The 25,560-nt window shown below is 40.8% G+C and overlaps 1 protein-coding gene across 1 annotated transcript in view; it reads right to left on the bottom strand.

Annotated features, from left to right (window-relative positions):
- xpr1a (xenotropic and polytropic retrovirus receptor 1a) overlaps positions 1–25,560 on the bottom strand; it is a 75,170-nt gene that overhangs the window by 25,768 nt on the left and 23,842 nt on the right. The window contains exon 3 of the mRNA XM_056378862.1: positions 696–797. Within this exon, the coding sequence (XP_056234837.1) occupies positions 696–797 (102 nt within the window). The remainder of the gene's footprint in view (positions 1–695; positions 798–25,560) is intronic.

Here is a 25,560-nt window from a genome sequence, read left to right as displayed (position 1 = left end):
CTCAAGAGCCTGCAGTCCCACAAACAGCCTCTAGAGGAGGCACTCTCTGTCTTTAGATACCCAAATTCCCCCTCCAGCTGGAGTTCAAGACCAGAAGGCAACCTTGTGGTAGCAGAATACGAGAATATATTATGGCTTCCATCTCATGTTACATGGCACACATACTCCCTCGCTCCCTGAAATACACACAGGCAGGCCTGCTCCCCTAAACATGACTAACCACTGGCTGCTTCAATCAAATGACCAAGGTTAGACGCAATGTCATTTGGCACTGAAAAAGGTAACACATCTCTCTTAAACTCAGCAAAGAGAAAATAAACTGTGCACAAAATATTGTGCAACAACCTGTCATAGTCTTTTAATCAGTGGTCTATACAATGTATTATTATACAGCTCATGCAAAATTGTTACAAGGCAGAAATAAGTTAAACTGAATTGAGGCCCAGAGTGTACTTGCAAATGAAGAAAATCTGCAGTCTCATCAATCATACCCCATAACAGTTATTAGATTATGCTGATATTGACTCATTGTTGTTACAGATAATTGATTAGCACAGTCAATACAACAACTCTTCTTATAATCACACTGCAAGCTGTTTCAGTTATTTCATCTGAAACTGAATTTCTCAGTTGACTGTGATTTGATATCGTCTGCATCAATCACCTCCTCAGGTTTAATTGGAATCAATAAATACCTGAATAGAATGTGTTGATTTTCAGGAGCTCCTTCTCACAGGTCTGGAAAAACCGCTCCTCAAACTTGGCGTAGTATCTCTTCACTGTGTCTTCATCTGTGACTGGACAAAAAAAGAAAACAGACAGAAATTGTAATTATCTGTTTGCCTCCGGAAACAAGTATACCTGTAGGTACTACTATATACTATGTGTAAATATGTAAAGCATTTATATTCTTGCTCCTCCCACTTAAGACTTTTTTGATTATTTTGCTCTTTCCTGCGATTCCCTTTCATTACGTTACACATTGCTCACACATTCGGTAGCTGATAAATAATGCCAAAGCATGGTTTATATTGTGATGGGAAGCGCTGATCGATGAAGCCATGTCAAAGCTTTCTCTAAAGGATGGATCCTGGTCCTGGATGTTCCTGTTCTCCTGCTACTATCAGATTTTTGGTTACAAGTCTTCTTAAAATGTTAGTTTACTGTCAAAGAAACATGGAATCTGAGTAGATTTACTGCAGCTTAGTGCAGAGTCTTAATTTTCAATAATGAAGGAAACTTACTGTTAAACAGTTCAAATAACAGTTACACGATCTTAGTAATTAAGTTGGTAGTTGAATGAAAAAAGTATTTGCATGTAAGTGAAAGACTAACTTATATAGCAGTATCAAAGTGTTCAAATCTATAAGCATAGGATAAAAGCTAACAACTTAATTGATAAATACAAAAGCAAATTTCATAACTGTGAATGATGTTGCCTATTATCGTTAACACAGTGTAAGCAATTACTAGATTGAGCTAAGGCGATATATAGTTGCTTATTTAGGTGTCTATGTTCTCATCATGTAATAGTTGTCCTAACCAACTCTGCCAAAAACTTATTCCTGTAGGTGTGTTCCTGTAGGGTTTTTCTGTACCACGGCGAACAGACATCCATTCAGAGTTACAATTAGATCAACAGCTTCCTCTCGTCTCTCTTCTGTCTGACAAAACCCTGAATATCTTATTCAGGACCAGCCAATTCAATCAGCATTGATGCTCTGTCTCAAATAATCCTCTGCCTGATTCAAAGCAAGCTACCTGACACCTGACAGAAAGTGAAATGTGGAGCACTGATGAGGCCTAAATACTTTGCATACACATACACATCCACACACACACACACACACACACACACACACACACACACACACAAACATGATGAATCTCCTTTGTTATGGTCACACATATGTAATATGCTCTAAACCTGATTGCTTGTCATGCATCTTAAAATTACCTTCGAAAACACCAAGGCAAAACAATGTGACGATAATAACAACCAGGTGTAACAGTTCCCTGCGAGATCAGACACATTTATCAAATATCATATAGTGATTCATCTAGAGCGTGTACCTTTCATATTACTTACATCAATATTTGACATTTTAACATTAAGACCTGCAGCGTCACTAGAACCTAAATGTCAAATGAAGATTCATTCCAAGTAGCATCAAGAGAGATGTGGGTTTCTTCAGGATAACTGTCATATGGTGTCAGATCCAATGGTGATACCACATTAGCTATTATATAAAGTGAACCCTGGCTACAAACTTGTAGATGGAGAGGCATTCTATTCAACACAGTCATAAGAAAGAGATGCCTTAGGCAGCAGCCTGCCAATATCACAGCTCTATTCACACACAACCACAGAAACACACACGTATAAAGCTACATTTGCAGCAGGGGTGTGTAAACCTCTGATGAAAAGGTGAAAATATGTTTGACAGAGTCCAACAGCTTTACAAGGAAAATAAATGAGAAACTGCATCCTCATCTATTAATCAATTAAAGGTTAATTAAACAGTGAAAATACTGTACAGCCTAAAGTATACCTCTAAAGGACAAATCCTGTGGAGCATGAGAAATTTCCCACAGGAGATGTATGAGAACTGATGCATGTTGGTAAAACTCTGCGTATATCAAAGGAGTGCTCACTAAACATCCAAAACAAGATCATTACAGTAATGACAAAAGCTGAAAAATTGGCCCGTATACAGCTAACATTGCTTTACGAATAAACATGTAGTTTGCAAATAAGAGAAAACGTCCACTTTAGAGCAACAGTGACTTTATCTGGAGTAAAGAAGTGAAAGCCAGGAGAGACAGAGGACAAGGAAACAGCTGTTGTAGTAGATGGGGTACAGATTCAGTGGTTTGGACTGAGAAAATGTACAAACTACAAAACAGAAAAAAAGAAAATGATGTATACGCGACATATAAAGGAAAAAAAACAGGTAAACTGCTGGGATTAGTCCAGTATGAACCAATTACGGTAGGAAAAGGCATGAAAAGAACAAAATCATGAATGAGGGAGATGGAAAAGCAACTAAGTAGGAAGAAAAAAGACATAAGGAGGATGAAAAGATTCATCTACTAAAAGAAGTGAAATGTAGACAAACAAAGAAGAGAGAGAAACAGAGAAGGAAGCAGATGGTCTCCAATCTGCTTCGCACTTCTGCCCCATTGCACAGTTCAGCTGCAGTCACAACTCCTTCAGCCTTACAACCATGCAGAGCTCAGCCGCCTCAGCACCTTCCAGCTGACGGGCCGACTGGCTGGCTGCATGGATGGACGACTGTCTGTTTGGAGGGATGCATGCTTGAACTGGCCAATCGACTGGATAGCAGGTCGGCTGAATGACTGAGCACCTGGCTAGTTAGTGTGTCATGACAGAATGACTAATGGTCCAATACACTCCTTCAGTTAGACCGGAGCAGCACACTGAGTTGCATTGTAACTCAAAGTAAAAGGTTACGCTGCTAATGAACACTTTGTAAGAAAGAGCACTAAAGGATAGACACACAGAATTGCAGGAGGGAAACACCAAGACACAGTTAGTGAACTGTGGCTGATTTAACATCTACAGTATGTTTCCTATGCACCAAACATTACGTTTAAAATAAATCATTATCATTATCATTAATGATAATGGTCACTTAGCATTAAAAATTGATCATGAAAATAACTGTCATTCAATAGCTGCGGCCCTACTGTTGAAATTAACCACCTGACGAAATTTAATCAGGTAAAAGAAATACATTTTTATCATTTCTTTTCTGGAAATGCCAGGTGCCATTTGATCCGAAGCAGAAGCAGGAAAATGTCAACAGCATTACCTGCAATTTGCGAGGTTAAATTTCTGAGTTCGTGTGGTTTTCCGATTTAATTGTCAATCACTACATTACAATCGCAAGGATATCTTTGATGAATATTTATTTCGAGAAATTTCTCCCACCTGGATACTGACTAACAGATTGAGTGTGTTGGTGGGGGTGGAGTTGTGTTGGATGATAGTGTAGATGTGAGGGCAGTTTGCAGGTAGAAGAGGGGTTATGAAATGGCCCCTGCACCCCCGCCTCTTTGTTTCCCACTGAGCTGGTGCACTGCTGAACACACCAGTGTAGGTGTGTATGTGTATTTCCACATATCAATCAATGCACACACATCTGCTTTTGTTCATACACTTATGTGCATGAGGCATGTGAAGTGTAAGAACAAAGGAAGAGCCAGTTGTCACAGCGGGGTTTTGCAAAAATCTCTACAGCTGCTGAAACAATTCTGTCATCTATCTCGCCTCAAACTGCCACACACTGTACCATCATCCAGCATTAGCACGAATGAGCGTCATTAGCATCTCATAATTACATTGTCTCAACTCTTTATCTGCCTCCTAAAATGAGATGAACAACAGCATAGATGCAATGAAATCTAATTATGAAAATAAAAACTGTAGTCTGTAGTCAGGCAAGAAACGTGGCATGTAGTGTATCTTTAATTTAATCTATGGTGCCAGTGTTCCTGTAAATCGGACAGCTTTTCTTTCAGCCTCACAGTATGGGTTCTCATTATCACTTGTCGCGGTAGATGATAACAGAGATGGCTTCACAGGGTCCAGCAGTGTTCACCAAAGGGATTCGAAGGTAGAGAAAAGTTTGGACATCGTGGGAAATGAGAACTTAAACAGAGTGACAGAACAGAAAATCTTTAGTATTCTCCTAAATCAAGAAAGTGTTGTTCCATAAGAAGTATATATATGCAAACCTGGTGCAACTCCAGTAGGATCACTTTCTCCATACTAATTACAGACACCAGAGCACAGGCAAGACCCTCCTACCCATTCCTCTAGCCATGTTAAAAGGTCTCCTGCAGTCATAGATGCTCTGGCATTTGTTTCATGGTTTGTGTGTGTGTGTGTGTGTGTGTGTGTGTGTGTGTGTGTGTGTGTGTGTGTGTGTGTGTGTATGTGCGGCCAAGAGATGATGATGGAGCACTTCAGTAGGGAATAATGGTTAGGTCCCTGTAGGGCTATGGTGATATATGCCTCTGCTTACTCTCTCTCTGTGTGTGTGTGTGTGTGTGTGTGTGTGTATTTAAACTGTGTGCTTCGGAGAGTACTTTAGAACTGACACTTCAAATGTCACTGTTACCCTTAGCTTTCAAATAACTACATGGACCTATTTAGTATGTGTGAGGACATTTTGACAGTAACCAATATCTTTCTGTATCCGACCAACCAGGGCTGAGAGTCTACAGCAGCTGAAGGGTTCTCATTTTGTTCTGTAGCTCTGTATGACCTCAGAGGAGCTGCAGGAGAGTTTAGTTGACACAGGACTGGTGGTGCACTGTTCCACTGTTTAGCGTCGATGCACAGACAGGGAAGGGTCATCAGGAGGAGGAGCCTTACCTGCGACCTCATCACTTAGGTCAACATGTATATGAAGCAGCATCTGGATAAGCCAGAGTCATTTTGGAGTGCGGTGGACAGTTAAAATTAAGTTAAAATTGAGCTCCAAAATCACCAAAGGTGTGTTTGGAGAAAAATGGAGCAGCACTTGATGAAAAGAACAACTTGGTAACTGTTAAGCACGCTTTGGGGTTGTGTATAGCAGCCAGAGGTACAGGAAACATTGCATAGATAGAGGGTGTGTGCATGTGAAGAACTGCTGATCTTTTTAATGTTTGTCTGCAGGGGCTGCATTTACTTCTTTTCATTTCAAAAGTATATATGCAAATGTTATGGAATGTCCAAGGGGTGCCCAAACCTTTGCATACAACTGCAACTACTATCAAGGATCTAATTTGTCTAAAGCTAATCAATAAAGAAAAAAAATCAATATGCGGTTTGATTAGATTTAGAGACATTCAACTACTGTAAATCACAACCATAAATTGAGTAAATGCCAGCAGCAGTAAAGTCAACATCATGTTTTCTCACCCCCCAAACTAGTGGATAAATCAATTATTTGATTTCTCATTTATCAAGTAAAAAGAACAACACACACACACACACACACACAGTAACACACACACACACACACAGTAACACACACACACACACAGTAACACACACACACACACACACACACACACACACACACTTTTAGACCAACTAATAAAACAATTAATAAAAAAATGACCAGTAGTAAATAATTAAAAATCACTTGTGTCCATTGAGTCCAAAATAAGAACTAAGGGTATTTCATATTTATTCAGTTTATAGTTATATAATATTAAGCAAAGCAATCACATTTTAGATCTTGAGAACCAGAACTTGTATTTTTACTCAAGAAAAATTGTCTTCAGTTAATTCAGCACCAACAGCAGAATCCAAATCAGCAAGAGATTCAGGTGCATCATGGATTTCAAGGGATTTTGTGTTTAAGATAAAAACTTTGGTACAACATGATAGAGATGCGTCGCTCCATGCAGTAATATATGTTCATTCACAGGCTTCATTTTCTCAGACAAAGAATTGTGCTGGTAGCTAGAAAAACAACTCTTGTCCTGCAGTATTCCCGGGGCGGCTTGTAGAAGTCAGCCCCCCTCTCTCAACTAACCCCTTCTTCTGTAGATTGTATAAATAAATGATGAGAGAGCTTCCCCTGAACCCTACTTCTCTAACCCTCCACACACACACACACACACCCCACCCCCAACTTCTTATATTCCCATACAGCCGTTCTATGACGCGACCCCATAAAACCAGCACATAAATCCTTCATGGAGACCCTCTAACTTGCTGACGGTGAGAAGGATTCAAAAAGGACAACAACCAACACAAACACATAAATGTCGCTCTGTATCACGTCCTTCACAACTCAGAAGTGCTTTAGGTCTTTTGCAAGTAAAGACTTTGTTGGTTGAGCTTTCAATTTGGCTTTCTATTTATTTATTTATGGTTCACTTTTATTATATCACCTGTTTCATGCTGAAAATCTGTCAGGGTTAAGTTAGGAGAGACAAGGAAGGTGTGAAGGTGCTGAGAAGAGGGAGCAATGGTTTCCTCTGTGCTAGCAGCTCAGATATCATCTGTCATTACAGCGGAGCCAGGAGAGAAGGTGAGGACACAGCATCAATCTCTTCACAGTCTCCAAAAACAAACAGCCCCTCCCCCCCTCGCAAACACACACAAATTGTATGTCCCTATTTTTATGCTCCATTTATCCCATTTAATGACACCTCAGTGTAGGATATAAACTATGTTCTGATAGTATTACTGTCTGGGGAGCTGAGGAGGCCATTACATTATGATTGTCACTGTATTAGCTTCTCTTATCTGTTCCCTGCAAGCACACAGGTGTAAATCACAAACAAAGAGAAAGACAAACTGAGCTATAAAAGAGAATAGGATTGACTTAACTCTGGGCTAATATTAATCTACAGAGTCGAACAGAGAGAGAGAGCATAAAAACAACTTCAACATCCACCAGTCCCATGCTTCAAGGGAGGAAACACAACACTAAAACCAGCCAGACCACACCCCCCCCTCCATCTCGCCTTTTTTTTTCCTCACTTATTCCCATTCGGCCCTCTAGCCACAATTAATTCTACCAATCATCTCTCTCATCGAGGCCAGGGGAGCATTAAGAATGCACACTCGCTTGGCTAGACTGCCTGCCTGGGAGGACCGGAGGCAGGATGAGGAACTACTGTAGCTCCCCATCTATTGTGTACTATTTATACTGCAAGACTGCAAGCTAAGCAGCTCCAAAAAATAAAATGCACTTCTGCAGAGTAGCGAAAATGATATGATGGAGAGAATCACACGTTCAACACATTCTGAGAAGTGTTAATATATTTTTGTGTGTGTATGTGTGTGTGAGAGGAGGAAAGTGAAAGAGAAAGAGAAAGGGAGACTGAGGCACATGTGATGGGTATATTACCAGCAGCCAAGTGAATACTTGATGAGAGGGGAAGAGTACATGCAAGAGGCCAGATGGGGTGTGAGATGATCCTGGGGACCAGAGGGAAAACACACACCCAGACACACTGGAGAACGCTATGAGAGAGTCGTGCAGAAGGAGAAAGAGAAAAAGAGAGACAGCGAGAGGGAGAAATTTTGGGGAGAAGTGATGTAGGAAGTGATAAGGACAAAAAGCTGAGAAGGAAGAAAGATTGATGAAGCAAAACAACTGTAAAAGCATTGACCATCAGTTCTTAGGAAACGGGGACGAGTATTCTCAAAAAGGGGTCTCTGTTTGGTGTTGTTTTATTCCTGTCCCAAAAGGGTGGTGTTCGGTGTATAAAGGAGAGATGATCTGTGTATTAGAGTGGGATGTCACTTGAACATGTGTTGTGTGTAATTATATCCTCTATGCACATAAAAAAAAGATATTAAAAGGACTTCACTTCACCTGATTCACCTCTTGGTTCAGAATTCTTTCTTTATGGGGAGGAGTTTTCCCTCACAATATGAAGACAGTAAATATGAGCCTTAGGAATCAATCATGGGTGAAAGGTGAAACAGGTGTATACAACTGCACAGTTTTGTTATGTCATGTTGTTAGGTTGTACTAGGGGTGTAATTTTTCTGATGATGTATACAATATATGGTTTGTAGTAAATGGGCTAAAACAAATTGGTTACAATAGAAGATATTTTGACATTTCAGAGCAGGAAAATCGCAGGTTTAAAAAACACAAATGAATGAAAGCTGAATTACATTTAGCTGATTCAGTTTCAGGGTCCTGGTATTCATGCTGCCTCACTGTCACTCTGTCATGGCTCACTGAGATATTTGAGCAGAGCCATTATTAGTAGCACTTGTGTGTTTTCTACTATAACAAGTCAAAATGTCTGCTGTGAGAACGGCCTGCTGTAGAAGACATGGAGTCAGTGGGTCACTTAATGTCCTATGTAGAAACGGAAATTTCAGCTTATAAGAATTTTTTCCAGCTTCTTTTCCCAGAGACAAACAATGACTTTTACCTGAAAGTAACTTTATGACTCAGTAGATTTAATGGAAACAGAAAACTCTCCACTGTGCAGCCTTTGTAGCAATTACCTGAGTGAACCATAAGTTGTTGAGACAGAGAGCTGATGGAAGTACGCTAACAGGCAAAGTTTCTGAGACTGACGTGAAGTAAGTAAGTAGGTCATGTTTGTTGTTATACAGATTTAGACTTTTGTGAATAATCTTTCCTCTAAAACAGAAAAAACAACAACGGATAGAGTCCACTAATGTGCTCATGATTGTGTGTGAGGACTTTTCATGAGCAAAATCTACCGTGTCAGTTACCCTTGCCTTTTTTCAGCATGTTTCTAATAAGCCCTGATACTTTCTACATCCCTATAAGCCGACATGTACACTCTCCAGTTGACTGCAGAACAGACACACACACATCGGGTACACCAAAGAAACAAAAAGCATTCTGGTGACTCGATTTGGAGTTCAGTGGAGGGCTAAATGGGCATGGTCCAAAGCACTGAGGAAGTAAAATGGGAATAAGGGAGATGGGGGAAGAAGTTGAAACGGAATTGGACGGAAATGAGAAATAGGCCCCAGATTCTTCCAATTGGACAACCAAGAAGTCCACAGAAAGCAGTGTTATTGACCAGGGGCTGATGGGAAAGTTAATCACTCACGCTCTTTATTCTTTAGAGGGCAGTAAAAAAACGCAAAGTCAGTCTGTGAATCTTAGTCTAAGCAATTCTCCCTCATTCACTGTCTTTATCGCTTCTCTCTCTCTCCCTTCCTTCCTCCCAGCCTCTTCTTATTTAACTAAGCTGCTGCTGTGAAGTGTTATCTCTGACAGTCAGAGCGAGGGAAAGTTTGGCCCAGACCTCTCTCTCTCTCTCTCTCTCTCTGTCTGTCTCTCTCTCTCTCCTCCCAGCACCACGCAGGGCCTTGAAGATCAGGATAGTTTCTCTGAGATTCTCACTGACTCTCTGTATCTCTCCGTAGGTAGATAGAGACAGAGGGAAAAAGCAAACTGATAACAGTGTGAAAAAGCTGTCTGATTCATCTCATCCGGGAAAATGTTCGACTGGACTCCGCAGCTTCAATCACGTCTCTCAAACTTTGTCAGACATCTTAAGCCCTTTGAGATCCAGAATATTTAAAAATATGTTTGTCTATCAGGAATGTCTGCTACAGTGATATTATAAACTGAAATGAAGCACACATTAAACCTGCTGTCTGAGCGGGACTGTCTGCTCTGAACAAACTTTGTTTTGCTCACCATGTGTTATATTTCTCATTCCAAGCCATTTCAATGGAAGCTTTTTAATGTGATATTTATTGTTAATATCACGTTTCAACACACGGTCTGCGACGTCTCGGATAATGCAGACTTTTCTCTTGTGGCAGCAGCCCAATAAAGGATGTGGGTAAGTATCAATGTCTCCGTATGCAAACTCACGCACTGCACACATCCCTCATACAACAATAATTGAAGCAAATCTAATCTTAAAAGATCATGTCTGTTTTCATAGAGAATCTTTCATAGAGACCAGTCACTGTGGAGCCTGTTAGGTGAGTGTGAGATGACTTGTCTGAGAGGAACTACATAATAGAGTTATACTTTTAAATAAAAACATGTATGCTAATATGCAATATCTCTTTTAATTCAAAACATGGTTTAATGGATATTATTGCTACCCCCATAGTTGGAAAAGATTGTATAACATACAGCACATCTCCCTTTAATTTCAAACAAAAAGTAGCCACCAATTTCTGATTTCTGTTTCAAAGTTTGTATCTGTTAACTGTCTGCATGACCAAGGTATCTTTGTTCCCATTTACCAATATTACAGTATCCTAAACTACAACCAATCATCAAAGTGAAATGATCCCTGAACAGGTCATTCAATCTGAGAAAATTAACCCAGGACACCGACTTTAATTTGTTAATGTTATAAACGTTACTCAAATACTCCCTGCAGCATCTTACAAATCTGCACTCTGAAACATTGTTCTGTACTGAGACAGGGGACAGCATGATGGACACGCATGCATACCTGACTATGATAGTACTTCCCACCACAATAGAGAAGCCAAAAATGGTTTGTGGGTATGAGTGATTTCTTCCTTTGTCTGCAATAGGGGAGCCAGTGTGTGGCAATGGCTACCTACAACCTCGAGTGCACTATACATGAGGTATATCCACGTGTTTATGGATTGGGGGATGCCGCTGTTTTGATATTCATCTCCTCTAACACAAAGCTGATGTCTGCATGTTAAAGTGCCGTGAATAACAGTTAGCAAAATGAATGAATAACTAATGAGACTGTTATGAAAGTGTACCTCTGTCCAGGATTAGCTGAATCAAAAGGACATGGTAACATACAAATACAGAGTTTAGTTGTTATGGTTTTCCTCCAGTGCTACTACAGTGCTTTTCAGTCACAGTTTGCAATTCAGGATTCCAAGGAGAGTGGATGAAACATCTGTGTTAGTAATGCACATCTGACTACACGGGGTTGTTGACTTGAGATGCATTTGAGTTTTAATATTAGAAACTTTTCTAAAGCTCCTGGAAAGCCCGGTGAACATTTTCAAAAGTGCATTGTAGGTTTTTGATATAAGAGGTTTCATTTATTTCTCAAGGTGTGTCACTACATTGGTACTTGAGGTGTTTTATAAATAACAGAAGGTCAACTTTGTAAGTGCGCACATGCTTGCATATGTATGAGCCTGTTATGAATGTGACCGGACAATATGGCACCACAGAGCTCAGGGACTCAACATGTCAGTCTGTTCTCAGAAAATTATTCACTGATTCACTGAGCTGGAAAAATGAAGATTATATGAAGCAAAACTTAATTAAAAAATTAGGGGAGCTGAGCAAGAGGAAAGATGAGGAGACGCAGAATGTGTGGAGTGTGGGGGAACGTGGGTGACAGGAGGCAGGCTGGTGGGTGAGTGAGTTTACACTATACTCATCAGTATAGTGTAAAATGGTAGCACATGCCAAGAGCCTGAGGAGAATTGCGGATTGTGTACGGATGCATTATGTTGTTTTGTAACATATACGATTTTACAATGTTAAACTTTATCTTAAGGGGAGGAGCTGAGTCCTTATCTAAAGTTTAATGACCATTTGATACTGTAGAGTTAATGAAAATAATTTATGGTCTGTTACAAAAACAGGTAGAGGCACACAGAAACTACAGAAATGACTTCCATACTGTTAAGTAATCTATTACTTAATTTTGTCATGCTTTATTTCTCATCACAGTATCTCCTCTGGAGGATCAAAGCACAGGAAACAAAATAAATTGCATCGTGTGAACACTGTGAATAGATACGGTTAGTCTCCAGCCTCTCTTCAAGATCACCAACTGACAGCTTAACCCCATTAGTCAGGGCTGCTCTACATGGTCATGCCTCATTAAGATAACAATAAGGTTTATGTTCTGCTCTCGGTGTTACACAAACATGATTGATATTAATCATCATCCAGTCTGTGCAGAGAGAGCATCAGAAATGCTTGACTGTGCTGCTGATGTCTCATTTTACCACTCTGCTGGAGAGGGGGGGTGGGTGGATGCTTTAATCTCTTTCTTTCGCAACTCTTTTCCCTTTTGCTGCCTCTTCGTCACTTCTTATTCAGCTCCTCTTGAAGAAAAATGTATGTTTACCTCCTCTTCCTCTATCACATCTCTCCCTTGTTGTTCCTCCTCTCTCTATCTCACTAAGCCTGTTCTGTTGATCCATATGCAACCACCTGAAAGGAAAAAGTGCAGCATCCTTGGCGCACTGCATTTAACACAGAACAGGGCCAGGTCTGTACTGGGAGGCCACAGAGGAAGTTTGATTGCAGCTGCATGGCACATTTTTTTTAGCAGTGGTGTACTGTCAGAAGGAAGAGTTCAAGAATTCAATTTGAACAGAGGAACAGAGTAGCTGTCCTGTATAGGTTTTGCATGATCTTACATCATCTACATCAGCAGCACAGTAATCTGGTTGGCCTGCTGTTACACTGGCAACACACAGCCTGTCATAAGACAAAGGAGATCTCTGGTCAACATGACTGGAAAAAAATGTGATAAAAATTTCTCTGGGGTTAATATGACGATGATGATGAAGAGTCAAATTGCAGAATGAGGCACCTGCATTTAAAGTGGAAAATTAAATTGCGATAAGATCGTTCTAAAAGAAACAAAATGGATTAACACTTGCTGCCACCTGATTTGTTGTGCATCTTGGAAACACTTGACACAACTGATGGATAGAATAAGGAAATTAACTCCCTTACCACTGAAGCACCCACAATAAACTGTAAGCCCGGGGCAGACTTAATGAAAAGGGCAGACTCTCAATAAAATGAATAAACGATGGCATAAATGTGAGAAAAGCTACAGACAAAAGCAGTTATGGACAAAAAAAGAGTAACAGAAAACAGTAAAAAATGTCATTGCTTGACCTTGAATTTTAAATAAACATTTAGGGAAATCATACGCTGATTATAGTACCCACAGTGTAAATTAGGGGAAAAAATCCTTTATTCAAACACTGCACCCAGAGCTAAAATTGCCCTCTGGAGCAGGGTTGCTTTTTGACGGCTATAATAACACACAGCCACCAGGTTGAAAGAAAATTGCTCTTCCATTTCAGCGTCTGTGTGCGTGTTTGTGTGTGTGTGTGTCTCTGTGTGTGTGTGTGTGTGCGCATGCGTGCACTATAAATTTGCGTTTGAGTAACTGTGTGTGTCCTGTCCCATTTTTGAGAGCTGGTTGGCTGGGAGTGACATTGTCATTATCGACATCTCTCCCCACTCCCCAGGATCCTGTAGCCATTAGCAACCAACTCTGGGAGATGGCCTCTCCTCTGCTGCAGCCAATTGCTTTCCCATCACCGTGTCACTGTGTGCACGCATGCGAATGAGCAGGTGCTCCTCTTTTTGTGTGTGTACGTGTATGTGTGCACTCATATCTGGATTTGGCTCTATGATAGCAACATGATTGAGCGTATCAAGGTTGATTATTTGATAAAATGCAGGTTCACTGTTTCTCATTTATTCCTAATTTATTCCTATGTTAAGACAAATTCTCCATGGCAGCATTATATCTCAACAGTGACAGAACAACAAAAAAAGAACACACACAATTCACAGCAGGCATGACGGACAAAAAACTGCATACCAGGAGGAAGCAGCCAGCATAAAATAATCAATAGGTGTTGATTGGGCCTACTCAGTACCTTTGTATTGCATGGCAAGCAACATCCTTTTTTCTGTGCAGGCGGCAATCAATACTGTGATCTCTGCTTAGGCCGGGCTGCACATCTCACTGAGCAGAGGAAAAGAGCGGTACACACCAACTGACTGTGAAATGAGACTGAAAAGCACCAGGCCATGATAGATGACCCAATAAAACTACATTGGAGGCCCAGTTTCCCAGAACACAAATTAAGCCGAATGCATGTTCCTAAAAGGCATCAGAGGAGAGCGTTTTAGTTGTCGGCGGCATATTATGTTTACTTCCGCCTCAAAGCCAAGCATCAAAAGAGAAAAGGCAGGAAATACACAGCTGCAGCACTGAGCATATATTATGGCTCTTTATAATGAAGTTACATATATTCATAGCGCTGAGCTCTCTCAGCACAGGGAATGAATAAAATTCCTTGCTCAACGGCACCTCAGAAACAGCTGTTGAGGATTCATTCCCCCTGTCTAGACTCTCTCAGACAAACTGCAGATTTGGCAGTATTCTAACCTTTAGATTGACACTGACCCTTTACGTGGTGGAGTCAACACTCCAGGCACTTGTTGGCACAGTAACATGAAAAGCCTTTTATATTGAAGGCCCCGCTGGGAGTGTGTGTTTATAAAAAGAACTCCTCTCCTTCCCGTCTGGCCTGGAATCTCTATTGTGTTTTAGGAAATATCATAGATGTGGGAGAAAGAAAAACAACTTTAGATTTATTTTGTATCATCTGATTTGATGCAACTGTTGCCATAGCTTTGTATAACGACTATACAATAAACTTAATAAGATTTTAAAGCTCAGCAAAATGTTTCTATTTTTTGAGGACAGTAGTTGATGATCACAAATATTGACTGAACCCTTCAAGACTGTAGGAATTTGATTCTGTATATGATGAAATTAATATTCTTTTTCTGTATCACAGGTTAAATAATATACCAAATACATAGCTCATTTATTCAGTGCAGATATGTATAGATATATAGCAACAGATCCAACACTTATCGAGTATGCTAATAAGTCTTTTTCTCTGTTACCATGGGAGCTAGTCATGTGACAGATCACAGGGGTGTGTCCTTACGGATCTAAGAATACCTGAGAGAGAGAGATCATATATTATAGCTGCATTAGTGGCTGGCGGGTGAGTTTAATCAGGCCAGTAATAAAAGCAGGGTGGGCTGATGGAGGAGCGTCCTCTGGGAGTTGCAGCTCTTTGTGTCTCTCAAACCCCTCTGGACCAGGACAACCTCTCCCTCTCACCCCCACATCACCATGTTCCCCACCCCCACTTAAAATTACATTTCCCATATTTCCCTCATCTCTCCAACCTTCTCCTTCGTTTTCCCACATTTATGTCTAAGAAGTAACAAACAAGAGGCTAAACCTTGTTCTAACCACTGCCGCTACATCAGACCTAAGACCTTCAGACAAAGCACCCCTCTATGTGGAGACACACCTGTACCCCACTCCTATGGCTCCTCAACCCTCCCTTTGTGCCGAGCGGCACCCCCAGTATATGATGGATTTGACAGGGAGGGCCCTTGTGGCCAAGCCTAGCTGATGGTTTATTCATTATAGCAGGCCTTAACAGTCCTTAAAGGACCCTAAAATGCCACAGAGCAGAGCTGTGCTCAATACAAACACCTTTATTGTGATGGATGTGGCAGCACGGCCTGTGGATGTGGCCTGTTGGATCTACAGGTATCAACCCTGCTGCTCTCTGTGACAGAGTTGGACTTTTTTAATGTAGGCTGGTGGTCTTACATGAGTGGAGGTAATTAATTACATTTAGTTAATTACATACTTAGCGGCAAAGCTTGTTAGAGTGCTTATACCTTTATTCAGTATTAGTGCTACCGTTCTACCCACCATAGTAGTTATAGCAGTACTATATCACTCAACAAAAAACATACACTGCCTATTGTCTGCTTTGTACTGGGCTGCACTTTAATTCCATCAACTTTGAACATTTATTTTAATCTTTAAGTTTGTCTGTATCTTTCATGACTGGTGGGTGGATTTGAATGTGAAATCAGTATCATCAAATGGATCTTTGATTATCTTGCTGTCTTTTTACACATGCATTCTAGAGGCGACCTGCACATTGAACAAACACTGTATTTTAATTTTATTTTTGAGATTTTCTGAGAGAGATTACATGTTTTGGTAATTACTAACAACAAATTTACAATTATTTAAACATTGTCTGATAAAATGTTTCTGCTGTTTAATTCTGATGAGTTCCAACTGAGTGGTGCACTTGGTCAGACAGCATGTTCCTGGGTTTGAAATTTGTCTCTTTGTCTCAAACTAACTGATAGAAACGCTTCAATGGTTCATATCAAAAATCTGTTAATGTTTACAGAGCAAAGCTACAGTGTGCCCACAGGGTCACTGCTTGGGCTTCATTTGCTTTTAGCCGCTCATCAGGTGTATATGATTGTGCAATATGTTCATATCTGTGCCTATGTGTGTGTGTGTGTGTGTGTGTGTGTGTGTGTGTGTGTGTGTGTGTGTGTGTGTTTGTTTGTGTGTGTACCTGCAGCTCTGAGCTCATGAGTGTATTTTGAACAGCAGCACTGTGGGGGCATGTAACCCTCACATATACATGCACTTGTAAACACAGACTAACACACAAACATGCACTTATGCCTCACAATTATTGTCTGGCTGACAAATGTTCACATGTCCAGCGCTAATGTCACAGCCAGGAAGGAAACAGTTTCACAGTCATTGCCTGTATGGTGCTTCAGGCAAACATAGACTTCAGGCCATAAGCACCTGTAACTTTATCTGAGAGCATGTTCAGTCTGAATTATATTAGTCTCCACACCACCAGACTTCCACATAGCAGTTCCCCAAGCTGTCTGTCTGTCTATGAACCATCCTGTGGAGGAGCCCAAACTGCTGCAGTGTTTCCCTAACTATCAACAGTAGCAGTGACAGTCCAAAGGTCCTGTGTGGGCTGGCAGGCTAAAGAGGAATGATTACAGCTGAGTGGACTTTGGCCTCGGGGCCAGCAGGAGATGGATAGAGGCCAGAAAACAGAGCTAGTGACAAACAAGGCATCTGCCGAGGGGGGGACAATACAATGCAATACAACAAGAGAAAACACAGCTGGAGGTTCAACCAACTATAAGAGTAGATGATGGTCATTTCTCCATTAAGTGACCTCTGACATTCCACAATGAAAGAATAAATTATTAGCTGTAATAATAAGCATCTACACAAATTCTTTTCAAGTATATTGACCTCTAAAAGCAACTCTTTCATGTGCAATCACCGCAGTGCTTGTTTTTGAAGTAACATGCTCTCTTTCTGTCTTCATCCACCTCTCATCTCATTTTTCCTCTGTTCAGCTCATGAAGGAGGAAGGTGTAGCCCCTCCTCTGAAATTCCTAATGAGGCTCTGTGTGTGTTATATGTGTGTTTTTGTGTGTAGTATGTATGTGTGTGTACATTACTGAATGCATTGGCCCGATAATGGGTGCAGCTGCCTCAATGCATTACCATGGATACAGCTAGATGTCAATCTAAAGAATTCTATTATGTCCTGTTTGTCCCTCTGGAAAATCCTTAACAAAGAAATCCTTAGGCCCATTTCACGTCTAATTACACACATAAACAGAAGATAGCAAAAGAGCACAGTCCTTTCATTCATTCACTGGAGTGATTTATAAATGTACAGTCTTGGACCTAACAAAAAAGCAGCCATTGTAGGACTGCTACGAACTATCATTTTTATTTTGATTAATTAGGTGTTTGTTTCTTTTTTTAATTTCGAGATTAATTTACAAAATATAAGAACATTGGAAAGTGCCTATCACGAGTACTCAGAGCCCAAGATGACCTTGCAAATTTCAATTTACAATGATATTTAACAGAAAATTAGCAAATTCTCACATTTAAGAAGGTAGATCCAGTTAGTTTTTTTTGCTTGATAAATTACTGAAACAGTCAAATAATCAGTTAATCAACTAATCATCTCAGCACTGACACAGTCCATCTTGACACAAACACTACCTTCTGTGCAATATTTTTTTTTTTGTGTGACACACCTCAAGCTCCTGCTGTGGCCTGTCTATAGCGACCTTTATCAAATGGGACCTTTGTGGCCGATATTGTGGTTATTAGTATTCTAATGTCATTCTAATGCCAGTGAGGAGGACACCAGGGGCAAATTGATCTAAGTCTGCTCTACAGTCACTGTGTGTGTGTGTGTGTGTGTGTGTGTGTGTGTGTGTGTGTGCATGTATCTTCCATCTATAAGCAGCAGCAGCAACAGCAGCCTCCCATCTCCAGTGTTCAGACTGCTAATGTGAAAATGATGAGCCAGTCCCACAATGAATGATAACAACACAAAGGTTGAAGGGTCAAATGCTGCTGATGAAATGTTCGTATTTCTGCTGTTGTACCTACTGTGAGGACCCCCCCCCCCCCCCCCCCACACACACACACACACACACACACACACTAAAACAAGAACTCAGACATACAAAAACAGATACACACATCCTTCACTCCTCATCCAACAGAGGGTAGATGAAAGAGCCTGTAGCTGTGGTTGGAGGATGGGAGGATGGGGTGGATGCTGGGTGAGTGAGAGGGGGTGTAGAGAAAGTGTGGGCGACTGACAGACAGACAACAAAAGACCAGCACTGCCCCGAAGTTCAAAAGAGTCCTTTCAACCAAGCATCTACCAACGTGCACACAAATACACATGCTAAAACCGACAAACATGGTTTCACTGAATCATCCTTAATCCACTGGTAGAACTGTACTCTCACACACTGCTGTGTTTGTTGTGAAATAGAGCTCTACAGTGACATTTAACTGACTACATGAGTATATATATATGAATCCTTGAAATCATTTATCCCTCTGTATTGGGTAATCGGGGGAATACTCCTAAGTCACACTCAATGGCCACACTCTAAATGATGCTTTTCCTTTCCAAGGGCTCTTGAGGATGGCATGGACATTTTCTCACCAAGACAAACACACAAGCATTTATGCATAAAGACACCTGTACACACGTTCCTACACAGAAACAGAAAAAAACAAAACATCCTCACAATCTCTTCCTCCCTGCTGTTTGTTTGAGAGGAGGATTTAAGTATTCTTAAATTCTGTAATTCAGCTGTAGGTCTATGCAATTATTTAAGTAATGTTTGTCATCCATTAAATGCATACAATTCACTCACAACCTACAGAAAAACAGCAAACAAAACTGGAGAATGCAAATGACCTTCAGGATGTGGTTAGTGAGAGAGTTGCCGAGGTAAAAGAAAGGCATTTTTACACTATGACATTAAAACATCGACTCTCTTTAAAAAACACCACAACCTAAGTGGCAAAACTCCACAGGTGGCATCGGCTTTGTGGTCTTAGCTGCAGCATTACCCCCAGTGGATAACAATTATCTGTAATGTACATCCCCCTGTCCATTTCATCTACATAAGTAACATCTGCTGCTGCGAGTCCTTCCATACACAGATATAGAGCAACTCGCCCTCTCTCATCAATTTCATAACTATGTTGTAATTCACCATATGGATGAGATTCTGATATAGTCTCTCCTCTCTTCAATGACAAGACAGTTCTCTCATACAGTTTACTACTTACTACACTACAATAAGTGAGGCTATAGGGACAACAGGGAGAAGGATAGCAACACATTGACAGACCAGGATCCAAGCCGTAGCTCTCCAGGGATACACTTTAAGCCTCGTAACAGCATAGAGCTTGTGCCAAAGCCAAATTCTGCTGCAACACTGCTGGTTTAACTGTGTCTGCCCCTGAGAGTCTGTCTCTTAGGGACAGGGTTGTTATTGAAAGCGAGAACAAGAGTTCTCTCAAAAAGCACACAAGCACTTGAACGAACAGCCATAACTAAAACAACGTTAACAGGATTGTGGAGACACCAGAGTTTGGTTGTAAGCGGTTGATATGAAAGCGCAGAGGGAGACTGAGAATAGAGAACATGAATAAATAAATTCAAGAAATTTGTCACTCTAACAAGGCTTAGATAAATAGGCTGCAAAGTACGCCTAGAAGTTCTGTGCAACTCAAGAGAGGAGACAAAAGGAATGTCACACATACTTCAGGTAAATCTGCAAAACAAAACACAAATACAAATTTCTTTGCACATTACAACAGCCAGATTTATCAGTCAAGTAAGTCTTTGGAAAAAGAAAAAGTAAAATATACACAAATAAATTTAATTATTTTTCAGCATTATCAGTGAACTAAAATTAGGCCTATTAGTGCTGCCATAGTCAAATAGTTTATGCTTTGTCTGACCATTTATCTGCTTAGATAGATAGTTTTCCTGAGTCAATCACTCTCTTCACTCCAAATATCATGTGTGAAACAGAGAGAGTGAGCGAGTGAATAACGGATAAGATCAGAGGCATGCAGTAAATCAACAATGTAGGATGGATTATTTGCTGCAGAATTTAAGAGCTGAAAGCATCTGGCCTGACGCTTTTCAACTAGCTATGTTAAATCTGCAAAAACACTTTGGTTGAACAGAATTTACATAATTGTAGCACTTATTGCACCATCACTGAGAAAGTGAGCGGTACTCCGCCCAGTGAGAGAACTGTTGTCAAGGCAACTGAGGCGAGGGTTCAACAGGAGAATGTCACTGGCCTTGAGAGACAATCAGAGAGGGAGGGGCTGAGGTAGCTGAGGTGGTGTCAACAACGGCAGCTGACGGGAAGTCACTGAGTCTGTAAAGAGTACAATGCTGAGCAGGTAGGTGAGGTCAGATCAAATCATTTCACAGATCGAAAAAACATTGATCCCCGATGCTTCTGCTGCTCGGAGGTGCACATATCCAACTCACAGTAGGTGATTTAGCAGGTTAAGGAACATTGCAATGGTTCTACTTAACTACAGTCCAGCTGTGGAGAACCAACTCTAGGTCTGTTTATGCTCTCCTGGCCACTCAACTGACCACTGAGCACATTAAGTTTAATGAGTTAATCTGCTTTGTGTCCGCAGATAAATGACCACAGAGCCCTAGCATAAATCTTTCTCTCTGTCCATTTCCTGCTCTTATACTCAAATGTCTACCTCTCTCGTTTTAATGTCTTTATCTCACATTTCCATTCTCACTTTTCTCTTAGTAATGCATGGCTGAAAAGGTCAGAAAGCTATTTTATGTTTCTCAAAGTAAAATATGGTGTGTATTTTTGTGCATGTGCGTGTGTGCATGATTAACACCGTGCCTGAAATACGAATACGTTCACAGGATGGCAGCGTTCCGTGGACAGCTCCCAGAGGGACGAAAACGAGCCACCTCTGACGAACCACACACACACACACACACGTGCACACACGCGCACGCACACACACACACACACACACTTTATCAGTCTTTAAGTGTCCAGGAGAATGTGCAGTGCTGGAGTCCGTCTCTCCACCAAGAGAAACAAATTAACAGGCGGTCTGCTGAGCTCAGGGTCTGGAGTGAAGCCAGAGCATGCAGCAATGAAGAAAGAACCACATGGCGCAGCTAGTGGCCAGTGGTCCAACAAGAGCACTGTATCTACCTTACTGCTTTTGGTCTTAACAAACAGAAGAGACAAGATTATAATGTATTACAGGTGGTCATTACTGCAAAATAAGCTCTAAAATGTTTTGAACCTGACAGGGTTCATCCTCTGAGAACCATGAATATCCACAGCAAAACTGAATGGAAATCCAACTTTTATTATCTTAGATAATCTGTTACAGATAAAACTGTCCAAGTGTAAATTATGACCTGATGATAGCACTATCCTAAATGTCATGGTATCTTGCTCTGGAAGTGATGGACTGACACAGGGACTGTCAGGTGAACATCACTATAGGCTCCAACACTAACAAGATAAATAGACTGTAAGAAATTGGAGATTGAAATAATATCACTAGAATTTGAGAAATCCATTTTTTTGTTCACTTGCATGTAATTGCCTAATGTACTGTAAATATCTTTATACTGATGCAGTGACAAATGCAGACACACACAAACACACACACACACACACACACAGTCATATAAAGAATGAGAACGAGAGATGAAGAGATACAGTGATACAGAGAACGATACAGATCCATTACATAGACAGATAAAGACATTCTCAGCAGAATCAACAGATTCTCTGCAGAGCACTTATGCTGTCCGTCACTTTGCCAAGGCCACTAACACAGTGAGGGATGGCTGTATCCAGGCAACCAGGCAGCTAGCATCAGCAGCTTGTATCTAACCACCATCAACCAATCGCATGCATCAACTCCCACCTTAGCCAATCATGACTGATGTCAAGCAGCTGCTGTTCAGCAGGGAGTTATTATCACCGCCAACCAGCTCAGTGTATGCCCGATTGTCTGGGTACCATCTGTGGATCTGAGAGGTTAAACCCACCTGATGGCCTACAGCATAGTATATCTACCTAAGCTACATGAACAAATTACAGACTACAATTGTTTTTTTTTTTTAATACTGCTGTTATGAATATCCGGCTCTGGGCCAACTATCAACATGTCACAGAAATTCATTTACTGAACCTTTTTTTAATCCGCATTAAGCAGTCACTGCTTCTCCCTCATTCAATTAATCGGTTGCAGTATATAGAAAGGTTATTACTAAACCCTCAAACATTATATTATTATTGTTCGAGTATCCAGAGGACTGTTTGTGCTTTTCTTATCTGCTTCTTTCTACATTACTCTGTTTCTCCCTCAGACTGAGGTAAATATAATTTAAACTAACCTATCCCTGTGGAAAAATACATGGCCTCTAAGCTGTGAAGTGTAAAAGAGCATGACATAGAACATATTCAATTTCTAAGGACTATTTCCACTTTGGTCTGGTGTGACTCTCAGCAGCCTGTGACAAAAGCAATCTGGATCTGACAGATGAAAACATGTTTCTGTTAGCCCATATTATTAATATTACTATTATCATTATTTTTTTTGTGTGTGTGTGTGTGTGTGTGTGTGTGTGTGTGTGTGTGTGTGTAAACTTCTGCCAACAGAGGCATCTCAGGCTGAGAAAGGTTGCATGTGGTTGGTATCGCACCCCTTCCTCTCTTCTCTTGCTGTCTGTCTCTCACACAACCACACACACACACAAACACACATCATTCCCCTCACTTTGACAGATAAGTTTGGGCAAGGCAATCTGTTAGCCTAACTGTAGCTGACGGTTCCTGTGATGTTTGGTTCACTCTTTGCGTTTGATCCTCCAGGAACAGAGGAAGTGGAGCCTACAGGGATTTCTCATCTGCTCATTCTCATTCTCTCTCTCTCTGATCCACTGCAAAGCTGCATAACAATACAAACATTACCAATATAGAGAGCTTGGTGTACCTCCTCTGTAACTGCATTTAACAACCTGGTGACGTTCTCTACATTTGTTTCTTTCAGCCACTTTTAAAAAGGACTTCTGAACCAGGCTTTCAACTCTGAACAGAGTCTACAGACATGCTCTGTATGTTTGTACTAATGCAAATTACTGCTTTTAGCAAACATCAGCGTGCTAACATGCTCACAATAACAATGCTAAAATGCCAGCAGCTACCATTGCTAATTTGCACTAAACACAAAATACAGCTGAAATTGATGGGAACGTCATTTGTTTTGCAAGTATTTGAGTATAAACCAAACTATTGGACAAAGTTTGACTTCATGGTGGCGCTAGAGGAAATATTAAGGACTCATTGAAGCTGTTACACTTCATCCTTAGGGGAACATGACAATTCATCTGGGGGAGTAACTATTCACTATTGCCATTATTGATTAATATACAGATGATTTTCACGATTGATTGATTAGTAATTTGGTCTGTAAAATGTCAGCAAACTATGAAAAATGCCATCCCATAGCGTTTATATATTAAAACATTTTTTGCTGCTATAACAATTAATAAATTATTAAAATAACTAATAATTATTTGTATATCTACTTGATAAACTGACTAATTGTTACAGCACTAAATCTATCCAATAGCTGTAAACTGTTCTTTTCAAACAGATGACATACTACCGTGAGTTCATCATTGGACAGTGAAACTGTACAACATGATGCTGAGACTAAGTTTGTCAGTCCTGGGCAACTTGGCCAACTTTCAACATTTTCAGTGGGACAGAAAAAGAGGCTCTTCTCAAATATGTTTAGGAGCTGAAGGCTCAGCTCAAGTGGGTGGAGGGATATAGTTTCTTTCTGGAGCAAAAGGTCACAGAGTTCTATCAAGCTGCAGTCAGAAGTGAATGAAAACAAGTCTCTCCAGAACCAGGTTGAATATTTGACCAACAAGCTCCACATAGCAAAGACCTGGACACAGCAGCAGAGCAATCTGTTTGGCAAATAGACAGCTAGGTGTTTAGAGAACAAACACTGAAGGTCAAACTTTGCCAACAACTGGTAGAAAGTTGAAGCGTTGTTCATCAGAAGAATAAGGAAAAGGAAACGAAGAGTGAACCCAGGGCAAACTGAGCTCAAAGCAGAAAAACAAAGGAGTGACACCCTTCAGCAGCAACAACAGACAGACACAAAGTCTAATGCTGAAAGGGTGTCAGAGTACCAGGAGTAGAGCCAGAGACTGAGGGCTGAACAGGTTGTCCTGCAACAAAAAAATGGAGCCGGAGATCAAACCTCTGCAATAAGATGTCTCTGAGAGGGAGAGGTCCTTCTGGAAGGAACTGGGTGACATGAAAACTCCACAAAACAAACGTCAACAAAAAGGTCAGAAGAGGTCAATCAGGCCCTCCACACTCCACACAGAAACTCCTGGAGATGGAAGATGAGCTCTGAGGAGGAGGAGGAAGAGAAGTCCCTGCCTACTGTGCAACTCCTGGAAGAAGCTCAAGAAGCTCAATTTAGGGGTTGTAATGATTAGAGTGAAAAACAGAGATATGTGTGCAGTGAAATGCAATATAGCGTCTGATCAAACAGACTGATGTTGCCATCCCAACAGCAACACTACTAGGTTATTGTAAAGACAAAAAATTTGTAATTTTATGAAAACCACTTCCATTTCCAGCCCATCAACTATCATTGTCTGTGTCTTTGCAGGCTGCTCCTCAGACAGTGTGGTGGGTGTACTGTGTGAAAGGCCAGCTCATCTCTTCGCTTCAGCTCAGAGCCATTAGGATTGGGCTGGAAACATCAATTCAGTTCAAAGACTAAACCACAGATGCAACTGTAACTGAACAGCACGTGTAGGAGCCTCAGTGAGATGTGTGTCTGTGTGTGCAATTTTAAGTGTGTGACTCTGCACATGTGTGCCTCTAAGGTTTATAGATAGAAGCTGCTGGAGTCATAAAAACAAGATAAGTGTTGTGTCAATAGTCCAAGCTGGAGCCATTAATCTGAGCAGAATAAGAGCACAGGCCCCACTACTGTAACCATGGCAGACGCTGT

Source organism: Seriola aureovittata, chromosome 6 (genome assembly GCF_021018895.1).
Source record: "Seriola aureovittata isolate HTS-2021-v1 ecotype China chromosome 6, ASM2101889v1, whole genome shotgun sequence".
NCBI lineage: Eukaryota > Metazoa > Chordata > Actinopteri > Carangiformes > Carangidae > Seriola > Seriola aureovittata.
The sequence above is the reverse complement of the archived record's forward strand: the minus strand, read 5'-3'. Positions and strand labels throughout refer to the sequence as shown.